At 42.1% G+C, this 13,237-nt stretch overlaps 1 protein-coding gene across 1 annotated transcript in view; it reads right to left on the bottom strand.

Annotated features, from left to right (window-relative positions):
• hltf (helicase-like transcription factor) overlaps nt 1-11,553 on the bottom strand; it is a 76,081-nt gene extending 64,528 nt beyond the window's left edge. Inside the window, exons 1-3 of the mRNA XM_041213388.1 lie at nt 11,409-11,553; nt 9,414-9,642; nt 1,516-1,682 (exon numbers count right to left, since the gene is read on the bottom strand). Coding sequence (XP_041069322.1) covers nt 1,516-1,682; nt 9,414-9,641 — 395 coding nt within the window. The 5' untranslated portion in view covers nt 9,642; nt 11,409-11,553. The remainder of the gene's footprint in view (nt 1-1,515; nt 1,683-9,413; nt 9,643-11,408) is intronic.
• Between the last annotated feature and the right edge of the window lie 1,684 nt (nt 11,554-13,237).

The following is a 13,237-nucleotide window of genomic DNA, read 5'->3' as shown; positions in this document are numbered from 1 at the left end:
ACCAGACGATCCCGATGGTGGGTGGGGCTGAAAAATCTCGCTCTACTTTTTTTTTTACACTGCCACCGAAGGTCATTTTCACCAAAACACCATGCACCCCAACTGCCAGGTCCACAATTCAGTCTTATTTTCTCCACGCAACCTTCATGCTCGTTTTCTTCCTACCCTTATAACTCACCAGTTGTTTCACAAACGTAAATTATCCCCACAATGACACATCATGGGCACCATTAATGGTGCGGCACAGAATTAGCAGCTTTATTCAGTTACGCCACTGTGGAAGGTGACAAGCCTGTTGGCCAACTTTACAGCTGTTGCTGCAGAGCGATGTGTAAAACGTGTTGATGGATGACCTCCTTAGTGCGCTAATTGTAATAAATTTGCAAACTTCATCACGTTTATGATTTCATTACACACAGCACACAGGAAAATCTGGCAAGCTTTTGGTGTGGAGTAAAGAAAGAGCTTACACTTATTTAGCCCCTTAGCATGTTCCTCATAGGCACTTCACAAGCAAAGATTTACTTTTGAAGTGCAGTCACTGCTGTTACGTAGGCAGTCATGGTTGACAGTTTGCATTCAGAAAGTTTCCATAAACAAGAATAGGGTCAAAGACCAGTTACTTTATTTTTAGTCTTGTTAATTGAGAGGGGAATGTTAGTCATACTCTGGGGGAACAGAATGCTCTTCAAATAGGATCTTTAGTGTCCGTCCAAAAAGTCAGACAGGTTTAAGATTTCATCCAAAGGGCGCCAAGTACAACAGTGCAGCACCTTCTCAGTTCTGAACCTGAGGGTCAGCCTAGATTAGATGTTCCAAGTCCTGAACCCACATCCTTCTGAATCAAAAGCAAAAGTGATACCAACCGAATCAAACTGACAGTATGTGGAAAAGGATGCTTTCTTTCCATCTAGCCTGTGACTGCATGTCCCATGCAAGCCAATGGCTAATCACTCATGGTACAACGCGTTGTTATACCAATGTATTGAGCACCACAACAGTACAAACATTTACTTTGGCAACTGTCTGCACTTAATATCACCACCGTCAACACCTCTTTGTCCTTTTGTCTATGACATCGTTGGCAATCTCTTCTTTGCCTCTATCTATCACTGGCCCTCTATCCAGCTCTACTTGTCCCACCCCCCCTTAAACCAGCTTATATTTCACCTCTCTTCTATTTTTCCTTAGTTCTGTTGAAGAATCATACGGACTCAAAACGTTAACTGTGATCCTCTCCGCAAATGCTGTCAGACCTGCTGAGTTTTTCCAGGTATTTTTATTTTTGTTTTTGGTCTGCACTTAATATTTCTGAATCTCAAATCAGGCAACACAAGGTAAAATGCTTTCTTTCACAGATTTGATACAGCAACAGAATTTATATTAACATTTCCATCTTCATACAAAGTTAAACACAGCCCGCTTTTTCCAAAGTGCTACTAGAATTCGCAAAACGTCCACTCTGAACAATGTCCCTTGGTGTTCTGTAGCTCAGAACTGAACATGTTTACTTACCCTTCAACTCTGGCGAGTCTATTATCCAAGATGAAGGCCAGGGGTGCAGCCAGCTCCCGTTTGATATGTCCCACCTGAATACCATTCACATTATTTACTTGGACTGCATTTCTGTCGTAGGGGTTGTTTGGATCTCGTTGAAGTGCAACCATTTCATTATTGCTCACCTAACACAAGTTTTAAAAGAAAAGTGTTACTGAAATGGCCTCTCTATATTAATCAGCAATTCTATGTTGTTATATCGCCAGCACAAGAATTTCATGAGACTATGCTTCTGCTCGTACATGCATTGACACCCTGAAGAGAAGATTTCCACCAGCAAACAAGGAGTTTTGCAAGAACAGCTCTTGTTGGCCTCACTGGACAATTAGCAGTGCTTAAAAACATTATAAAGGCAATCTCAAATTAATAAATCCTTAATAAACTCACAATGTTGGACATAATTTGCCCATAGATCAAGATTAACCATATGCTCAGCTGTTTATCTTAACTGCTCAAATTGATAACTTGGACATAATTTGCCCATATGTTGTGTCTTTTTTACGTACTTAGAATTTAATTAATGGACAACAATATCTAGGGTACTAGGGCTAGGGGACATAGATATAAGAATTTGGGCAAGAAATGCGGGGGCTGGGGGGTGGTGTTGTGAGGAAGAACTTTTTCTTACACAGCGAGTGGTAATGACTTGGAATTTGCTGACTACGAGGGTGGAAGAAGCAAAGACATAGAAACATAGAAAATAGGAGGAGTAGGCCATTCAGCTCTTCGAGCCTCCTCCACCATTCATTATGATCATGGCTGACCATCCAACTCAATAGTCAGCTCCCGCTTTTTCCTTTGATCCCTTTTGCCCCAAGAGCTATATCTAACTCCTTCTTGAAAACATACAATGTTTCGGCCTCAACTACTTTGTGTGGTAGCGAATTCCACAGGCTCACCACTCTCTGAGTGAAGAAATTTCTCCTCATCTCAGTCCTAAATGGTCTGCCCCGTATCCTCAGTCTGTGACCCCTGGTTCTGGACTTCCTCACCATGAGGAACATCCTTCCTGCCTCTACCATGTCTAGTCCTGTTAGAATTTTATAGGTTTCTATGAGATCCCCCCTCATTCTTCTGAACTCCAGCGAATATAATCCTAACCGATTCAATCTCTCCTCATATGTCAGTCCCACCATCCCAGGAATCAGTCTGGTAAACCTTTGCTGCACTTCTTCTATAGCAAGAAGATCCTTCCTCAGATAAGGAGACCAAAGCCGCACACAATATCCCAGGTGTGGTCTCACCAAGGCCCTGTATAATTGCAGCAAGACATCCCTGTTCCTGTACTCGAATCCTCCTGCTTTGAAGGCCAACATACCATTTGCCTTCTTTACCGCCTGCAGCACCTGCATGCTTACCTTCAGCGACTGGTGTACGAGGACACCCAGGTCTCATTGCACAGTCCCCTCTCTCAATTTACAGCCATTCAGATAATAATCTGCCTTCCTGTTTTGGCTACCAAAGTGGGTAACCTCACATTTATCCACATTATACTGTATCTGCCATGTATTTTCTCACTCTCTTAGCTTGTCCAAATCACATTGAAGCATCTCTGCATCCTCCTCACAGCTCACCCTCCCACCCAGCTTTGTGTCATCTGCAAATCTGTATATTACATTTAGTTCTCTCATCTAAATCATTAATATATATTGTGAATAGCTGGGGTCCCAACACCGATTCCTGTGCTACACCACTAGTCATTGCCTGCCATTTGGGAAATGACCCATTTATTCCTACTCTTTGTTTCCTGCCAACCAGTTTTCTAACCACCTCAATACACTACCCCCAATCCCATGCGCTTTAATTTTACACGCCAATCTCTCAAATGGGATTTTGTTGAAAGCCTTCTGAAAGTCCAAATAAACCACATCCACTGGCTCCCCCTCATCAACTCTACTACTTACATCCTCGAAAAATTCCAGTAGATTTGTCAAGCATGATTTCCCTTTCGTAAATCCATGCTGACTCTGTCCGATTCTGCCACCGTTTTCCAAGTGCTCAGCTATTAAATCTTTTATAACGGACCCTAGAATTTTCCCTACTACCAACATCAAGCTGACTGGTCTATAATTCCCTGTTTTCTCTCTATCTCCCTTTTTAAATAGTGGGGTTACATTAGCTACCCTCCAATCTGTAGAAACTGTTCCAGAGTCTATAGAATCTCGGAAGATGACCACCAATGCATCCACTACTTCTAGGGCCACTCCCTTAAGTACTCTGGGATGTAGATTATCAAACCCTGGGGATTTATTGGCCTTCAATCCCATCAATTTCCCCAATACCATTTCCCTACTAATACGGATTTCTTTCAGCTCCTCCCTCTCACTAAACCCTGTGTTCCCCAACATTTCTGGTATGTTATGTTATTTGTGTCCTCCTTTGTGAAGACAGAACCGAAGTATGTATTTAGTTGGTCAGCCATTTCTTTGTTCCCCTGTTTCTGACTGTAAGAGACCTACATTTGTCTTCACCAATCTTATTCTCTTCATATACCTATAGAAACTTTTACAGTCAATTTTTATGCTCCGAATCCTCAGGTCTGTTGTTTTTCCTGGCTAATTTGTGTGTCTCAATTGATGATTCCAAAAGGAAGTTAGATGGACACATGAAGGGAATAAACTTGCAGGACTATGAGGATAGAGTGGGGAATGGATTGCTCTACAGAGAGTTGGCAAGGACTCAATGGGCTGAAAGGCCTCCTTGTGTCATTACAACAATCTAGAATTTGAGCACAATGCTCATCCACACTTGTGCCATAGGTGCCAGAGCACAGCAAGAGAAGACAGCAATTAGGCACCGAATTTTATGCTGATAAATAAATCTTTTTTCATCTCAATTTTCTCCTCTTTGATTCTAGCTCCTGAAGGAGCAAAATCTTAACAGGTATGGTTTCATAAATTGCTAAAGTTGTCATTTTTCATATCAAATGCTGGTCAGTGGATGGCTGGAGGCTACCTGATCACAGTATCGTTACAGGCAAATCCAATCCGGTTCTCGCCCAATGATCATGGGTATGGATTTTCTAGCCACAGTACGTGGTTAAAGATTAGCAGCAGAGCATGATTTTTTTTCTTCTGCCCAGAAAAGCAATACAGCACTTCAGCTGTTTGGCCAAGCTAACTCAACACATAGTTGGGACAAAATCTGTAACCTTTCTAGTACTTGTAGCACAGCCAGACACCCAGGCCCAGATTTTCATCTTTGAGGCAGGAATCACATGTCCTGCCGATTCCTACCCGACATTGCCTACCCCATATGCTATTTTCATTGCTGGGTGGCGGGGATGGGCTGGAATTGGGGCTGTCGCCTGTCAAGGCGGCAGCCTAGGTTGGTTCCCTGGGGCACCAGCCCATGTTGATAGCTGAGTGTGACGCCCCCTAGAAACTAACTTTCCTTCCCCCCATACCCACTCACCCCAATGTCCACTCACCCACCCCTCATACATCTTCACCACTCATGCCCACTCACCCAGTATCCACTACCTATAGAACTCCTGAATCATATAAGAGCATCGGGACATCTTTGGGATGCTCATTAAACTGTTACAATAAACAAAGTAATTCATAAACCACTTCAATAAAAATCCTTTTAAATGGTCATGAAACTATCAAGTTAAGTAACCTCAATGCCCCCTTGGGAGCTGTGTCAATAACCTCTGATGAGCTGAATCCATTTGTGGGGTTTGAACTCAGCCAAGCATTCATAATAGGATTCCATTGCCTAGCTGTGTAAACAAAGCCTCCAGAGCTGAATGTATTAAAACCTTTGAAGTCTTTGAAAAAGCTCAGCTATCTGTTCAAGCTTGAAGACAGGGAAACAGATATCTGAGCAGCACCTCAACGACCTCAGCCATCTGTTCAAGCTTGAAAGCAGGGAACATATGTCGGAGCGGCACATCAAAGAAAGAATTAAAGTCACAGGGGAAAACTGAAACAATCAAATCTGAATATCAACATTGTTCAAAGCGGAAGAGTACTTTATCCATTGGTTAATGTACTCTAATGCATCAGAACACTTCGAACACTTCTCCACTTTCACAATGCTAGTCAATTTAATGGTTACTTACCTTTTCTAAGCAAATCCCTATCATTAATTACTGTATTAAAACAAATTTAAACTTATCATACACATCACATGAAGTTGTCAACACCTTTTGAACTTCCTATCAAAAAGTCCCAGACTCCAGGCTAGAGCTCCCCCATAAGAGAGCGCGAGAGAACATTTGAATTTCCATCTCACATCGAAACACTATGGTCATTCTGGAAAAATAATCCCCCTCTTCTCCATTAAAAAAAACACTACATGTTTTAGCAGATTCAGAATCTATGTTACAATCAGGGCAAAATGAAGCTGACAGATATTCACAAGTATTGTCCATGAAATAATGTAATTTTTGTCTATCTCATATTTGAAGAACTTGGAAATGTAGTAGACAATGAGATAGGTAGTAACAGACTTCTGGGGGACCCAATCAGACTGGTGAACGGGCAGACTGATGGCAGATGAAATTTAACACATGTGTGTAAAGCAATACATTTTAGTAGGAAGAATGAAGAGAGGCAATACACACTGAATGATACAATTTTTAAATTGGGTTCAGGAACAGAGACACTTAGGCTGTATGGACATAAATCTTTGAAATATGTCAGGACACGTTAAGAAGGCTGTTAAAAAGCATATGGGATCCTTGACTTTATCAATAGAGCCATAGAGTTCAAAAGCAAGGAAAGTGTGTTAAACCTTTATAAATCACTGGTTAGGCCTCAGCTGGAGCACTGTACTCAATCCTGAGCAACTCACTTTTGCAAGGATGCCAAGGCCTTGGAGAGGACGAAGAACAGCTTTGCTCGAATGGTATCGAGGTGAGAGGATCAGTTATGTGGAGAAACCACAGAAACTGAGATAGTTCACCTCAGAGCAGGGGAGATAAAAGGGCATTTGATAAAGGTTCTTAAAAGCATGAATGGTTCAGATAGAGTAAATAACGAGAAATTGCTCCCAGCAGCAGAAGTATCAATAACCAGAGGACACCTATTGAAGGTGATGGCAAAAGCGCCAGAGGTTGGTTCCTCTTTTGGCTTTTTCCATGTTACATGGGACCACCCCAATCCTGGCTGATCACCTTCACGTTAACCATCATTTTTTGATTTGGTGGTTTTACAGCCAGATGCCCTTCCTGCCGCTAACTCCCACTATTTACCTAGGCTAGTGACCGGCACCAATACACACTGGCTTGCCTACAACAGTGGCTGGGCTCTTTCATAGCCAACAAGTCCTCGAGTGGGACTTGAACCAGGACCTTCAGACTCAGAGGCAGGAGAGTTGCCCACTCAGTCAGTCCAGCTCCCGGCAAAAGTACCAGAGGTAAAAGAAATAAAATTAATTTTAAATATACTTGGTGAGTTGTGATCTTGAATGCAATGCCTGCAAGGGAGGTGGATGTGGATTCAATAGCAACTTTCAAGAGAATGAGAGATTTTTTTGTTTTTTTTTACAGGGCAATAGGGAAAGAGAACAGTAGTGAGGTTAATTGAACAGCTCTACTAAAGAGTCAGCATGAGCATAGTGGGCCAAATAGCCTCCCTCTGTGCTGTATCATTCTATGGTTCTACATTAACCCTTGCTTTAAAATAACAAGATTGATAAATTTTGGAACTTTTTTTTTGGTAATATCGCACAGAGCAGTTTTATTCCAATGGGCATTTTTTATAGGAAAGAGGGAGAAGGAAGGGAGCAATGGGAACTGCCATTTTAAATAATGAGTTCAAGGGAATGATGGGAACAAAAACTACAATAGCAAAAAGTAGTAAGTAGATAATAAAACTTCAAAGCACACCACTTCAGTTACAATTTATTCCTGGGCTATCACTGATGCAGGACAAATTGGTTCTGCCAATGTCTTTATGTTTCAGAGAGGAAAATCAACAATAAGTGAGAACATTTAATAATGTGATCTGCAGGACCAAAAAGTATTATGGTGCAATGTAGAGGATACATTTTCCTTAATTGTTTTTAAATAGAACTCATCAGCCTAGATTTTTACAATCAACCTATTTTAATGAGTAGCCATAACCCATTTACATGGGTCACAGCATTCAAATCTAGGCCACTTCATTTGATTTACACAAATGATGGGTTATCAGATATACTGGTGTCTATGAGGTTCTTCGCACAAAAGACTGCAAAGGCCTGAACAATTCTTTTAACTTATTCATTCGATGAACACAAATACAAAAAAAAAATCAAAAGGAAAAATGTCAGTCTTTACTGAAAGGTGGTTAGAATTCAAAAGTACAAAGGAAATGGTGCTTCAGCTGTACTGAGGCTTCTTCAGACCTGACCTGGAGTAATGCATTCTGTTTTGGGCACTTCATCTCAAGAAGAATACATTGGCCTAGGAGGTGAAACAGCACAGATTAACCAGAATGACACCAGGCCCAAATGAGTTAAATTAGAGGGGCAGGTTGTGTAAACCTGATCTGTATCTCCATGAGTTTAGAAAGTTTTGTGGGAGCTTACTGAGGTGTTTAAAAGCTGTTTGGTAAGAGTAGACATAGCGAAGCCATTCCTTTGGGAGGGGAGTTCAAGAACAAATGAGTACAGTAAAAATTAGAGCTGAGCCACTGGCAAGCCCGTGAAATGAGGAAACACTTTTCTTCCACCCCGCACTCCCACCATGTCCTCCACCACCACCCCCAACTACACACACACACACACACACACACACACACACACACACACACTCTCTCTCTCACACACACACACACACACAGTAGTAGAAATCAAAGGAACCTGGGTAGAATTTTAAGACTGAGGTGAAAAGATTTCTTATTAGGCAAAGGTATTCATGGATAGGGACCCAAGGCAAATAAATGCACTTGATCTACAGATCAGAGGAGTCCTTAAAAAATGAAGACAAACAAAAATGGAGACCCTTGTCCGAAAGCTAATGCAAAGTTGCAATCAGATCCATTCAGTTATTCAAAACAATAAACTGCAGGTTTTACATTGCACCATTGAGCCCATTTACTTTTTCAAATACACAATACCTTCAATTTGTCTGGAAGGCTCTTCATAATAAGCAATTTCTATACTTGCATGTACTCCAGTTAAATATTGGGAAGCCCGAAGCCATTGCCTTTAGTCGCCGCCTGCACCCTTGCCATTGGTTCCATCCTTCTCCCTGCCAAATGACTAAGACTAAAACAGGCCGTTCTCAATCTTGGTGGGCATTTCACCTTGAGACAAGATGTCGGTCACATATCCACACCATCACCAAGTCCATAACCCATCATCTCGGTGTTCGCTGACCTAAGCTGGCTCCCAGTCAAGCAACGTCTCCATTTAAAAAAACCATCACCCTTGTTTTCAAGCCCCTCCATGGCCTGACCCCTCCCTATCTCTACAATTTCCTGCAGCCCCACAACCCTCAGATATCTGCACTCATTTAATTCTGAACTATTGAGCAAGCCTGATTTTAATTGTCCCACCCCTGGTTGCTTTGCCTTCAGTTGCCTGGGCTCCAAGTTCTGTATTTTTCTCTCTACGTCTCTCCACCACTGTACCTCTCTTTTGTCCTTTAAGACAGTCCTTAAAACCTACTGCTCTGACCGAATTTTTGGTTATCTACCCCAGTATTGCCTTATGTGGCTCAGTGTTTAAACATTTAAAAGGTTTCTGTGATGCGTCTTGGAACATTTCATTATGTTAAAGGTGCTACGTAAATCTTTGCCATTTAATCTCTACACTTGAATCGATACTTCAATTGGTTATTGCACTCTTCATACAAGACAAACTAAAAATTTAACAAGTACAGAAAGTTAATAGTACACTGCACCAGGAGAGGCAAGTCTTACCACTCCAGTGTAATAACGCATCCCAACCACATTCCCACGTAGGTTTCCAAATAAAACAGAATCCAGATCCTCATCTGGTGCTGCAGCATCATCTGTTAATGTACGATTTATCATTTGGGATAGCGACTCTTCCGGATCCGGAGCAAAAAGGAAACTGCCATCAGAAAACTGGGATGCAGGTCTTCCCCCCAGATACTGGGAACTGTACCAATTCCGCCAGAACAACATGCTATGGAAAGAAAATAAAACCAAGTGTTATCTTATTTGTTAGAATAACAAGCTATTTAAATGAAGAGAACATCAAACTGTCTCATCACATACACCATGAAGCATAGCAAATTCTTGTTGCTGTGCACATCACAAGCTCTCAGTTTTAAAAGAGCTCCTGTATGATTTTATAAACAAGTTCCAATTTTTCTTTTTAAATGACCTGTGACGTTTAAATAACACCTCTCAGCACGTACTCCTATTTTTTGGGGGAAAATATGCTATATTGATAAAATATCTGAAATGACATTGCAAAACATTTTAAAATGGTCATCACAAAAAGTGCAATCATATTCAACTTTTCCACATAGATTATGAGGTGCTTCAATACAATCAATGAACATTACAGACATTTAATATAGGCATTACAGACAGGCAATCCAATGGTATTTGAGTTATCGGCATAGATCATGTTGCACTCCGAGGTGCTTCAATACAATTATGATATATGTAGAATTCACTGCATACATCCCTTGTGAGTCATACAGCCCGAAGGGTCTATACAATTCTCAGCCCCTCGGTGCACTATGGCAGAAAGGTCTTAGACAGCGAGCTTTCCCCATTGCACCTTTGCGGCGGCTGCCCCAAGCTTTAGCGCGTCCCTCAGCACGTAGTCCGGGGCCTTGGAATGTGCCCGTCTGCAACACTCGGTCGGGTACAATCCTTTGCACTGGAAGACCAACAAGTTTCAGGAAGATGGTCTCATGTCCTCCTCTGGAAGTACAGTACACTGACCACTTTTCACTTTCCAATGCCCCAGGAAAAAATTTTAAAAGAAAATAAAAAAAACTTTGCCACACCTCTGGCTGGGGGAAATTAAATAAGAGTAGTTCAAACTTAACACTTCCAGAAATGAAATGCTTCCTAAATATATTCCGAACAAGGATGAAAACACTCTTCGCATGCAGATTTGTTGAACAGACCGCAGAAGCCCATCCTCCAGCAAGTGTTTTGGCAGAGCGTGGGGGGTATTCTGCAGACACTGACTCTTTCAACACGCAGTGTTATTTTGCTATTCGAATACCTACACACAAAATTCTTGGGAGTCTGTGAAAAGGGTTTTGCTTTCGAGATCAGCATGAACACATCACTAGCTAATAGAGGTTTCCTTGGGTATTCGGAATTAAAAGCTGTTTATCGACGGTGTCCGTTTAGCAGGTTTAAATACATTTTTTTAAGGGAGGAGGGCGCCAATAAGGAACTCAATAATATGTTCTAAGATTTGCATCTTTGACCCAAGGGACCTGGACTCTGGATTTGATGCAGATTACAGACTCGAGTGTAATGTCGGTCCAGCCCCTTTACTCGTGATTAAAAAGCGACTACATTTCGCGGTTGGGAGTAATGATGAAAGCTTCATGTGCTTTTTGTCGTTCCAGTTCTCTCGCAACACCCTCCACCCCAAAAAAAAAAACAAAATCTCCCGTTGGCTCTTACTGACAGATCAGGCCCCAAAACAAGGCTGCTGCTGGTGAGTCACTCTAAGCCTCCACCATCTCCATTCCGCCCCAACCCCCGCTAGATTTGACATTTACCCTGGATTACAAATCTTTTAAGCAATATATATATGGGATGATATGAAGGCAGGCTGCTTTGCGCATATAGCACAGTATTCAGCCAGAGCCCTGTGTTTATACAGAGCACTGCAATAGGCCAATCCTTCTTAAACCACTTTTTTTTAGATCGCAGCTCTCAAACCGCAACGCAAACATAAAAGCTTTATTCTACCTCTGCAAACAATGGAAAATCTTCAGCACAAAGTCAAATCTTCCCTCCTGTCAGTGATTTACAAACAAAAAGGCCTTAAAATAAATCAACATAAAGCCACCACTCCACAACACCACCTCCTTTACTTTCGTATTCGCTGGCGCGGATTGACAAGGGTCAATTGATTGGCAAGAGTTTCAACCATACACACCGGCCCCTCGCCACTTATCGACCTATCAGAGCGGAGAGGGGGCGGCACCGCCGCCACGTTCTGCGTCAAGAATACATGAAATAGATACTTTGTGGCAGCCAATCAGGCATCAATTACCGTTCCAATTCATAAAGACATTATGTTGCTATCTGCACTGCCTGTCAATATTATGAAACATGCTGAATATTTTTAATCCCAATGTTGGAAATATTCAACAGGTCTGCCAGCATCTGTGAAAGAGATAATCCAGACCTGTGACTTTTCATTGTCCTGAAACATTAACCCATGCTTCTCTCTTTCACAGATGCTGTCAGACCTGCTGAGCGTCTCCAGCATTTTCTGTTTTTATTTCAGATTTCCACCATCCATAGTGTTTCATTTGTGTATATTTTTAAATCTGCTCATTTTGGTTGATCTGAGGGATCTTCTCCCTACTGTTCCATGCTGCTGGGTGCCCCTGGATTTTTCTCAATGTCATTATTTTTTCATTCTCTCTCAGGACGTGGGCATCGCTGGCTAGGTCTGCGTTTATTCCACCCTAACTTCCCTTGAGAAGGTGGTGGTGAGCTGCCTTCTTGAACCACTGCAGTCCCTGTGGTGTAGGTAGATCCACCAGTGAGGGAGTTCCAGGAGTTTGGCCTGGCAACAGTGAAGGAATGGTGATATAGTTCAAAGTTAGGATGGTGTGTACCTTGGAGGAGAACTTGCAGGTGGCGGTGTTCCCATGCATCTGCTGCCCTTGTCCTTCTGGATGCACAAGCCTAGACAACAAATGCCACCAGACAACTGAGTCCTATTTTCAACAATGAGCATCAATTAAATCATTGAGGTTTGAGTTACACCATTCAACAGAAGGATGACAGTATTTACTGAACTCAATTGTAATTCAATCATTAACAGTAGGGTCCCCGATACCTGCCTCAAAGCTAAACTAAAATGCACTTTTTTTGTTTCTTGGTAAAATGTAGGTTTTCCTACATAATGCTGGTTGAAGTTCCTGAAGCACGAATATATGTTGGATTAACTAATTTTGAGCTGTACTTATTATTTGTTACAATCCCAGCTGATGTGAATACTGGACAGGAGGTCAGATCCCAGAGTGAAACCTGGCTCGATAGATCCTAACCCTTTTTTTTGGCAACCGTGGAGGAAAGTTACTGAACAAATTCACTTGAGTCTGCTGATGAGCTTTTATCACAAAGAATAAAATGTTTATAAGACAAGAAAAATGAAATATATTACATCAAACAAAAATATTTGGAACGATCGCAATAGAGACACAAGAGAACGCTTCAAGTTCACATTAGTCCTCTATCCCAGCAATATCTTTACAGACACATAGGGCTGAATTCTCCGGTCGGCGAGTGGGGGCGGGGCCTGCTCGCCGATGCATAAAATGATGCGCTGTGATGTCAGGTGGGCGTCCCAACATCACCGCACGTCATCTAGGTTTTCAGTTCGGCGGGCGCACTGCCGAGTCAGCTGCGTGCCCGCCAAACTGTCAAAGGCCTATTAAGGCCATTTAGAACCTAATTAACTCAATTAAAGAAGCTGCCCGTCCAACCTTAAGGTTGGCGGGGGGGCAGGCGAAGAGCCCTGGCGGCCTTCATATTTATCATGAAACCTCACCCACGGGCAG

Source organism: Carcharodon carcharias, chromosome 2 (genome assembly GCF_017639515.1).
Source record: "Carcharodon carcharias isolate sCarCar2 chromosome 2, sCarCar2.pri, whole genome shotgun sequence".
Lineage (NCBI taxonomy): Eukaryota > Metazoa > Chordata > Chondrichthyes > Lamniformes > Lamnidae > Carcharodon > Carcharodon carcharias.
Note: the sequence above shows the minus strand (reverse complement) of the source record. Positions and strands in the feature narration are given on the sequence as shown.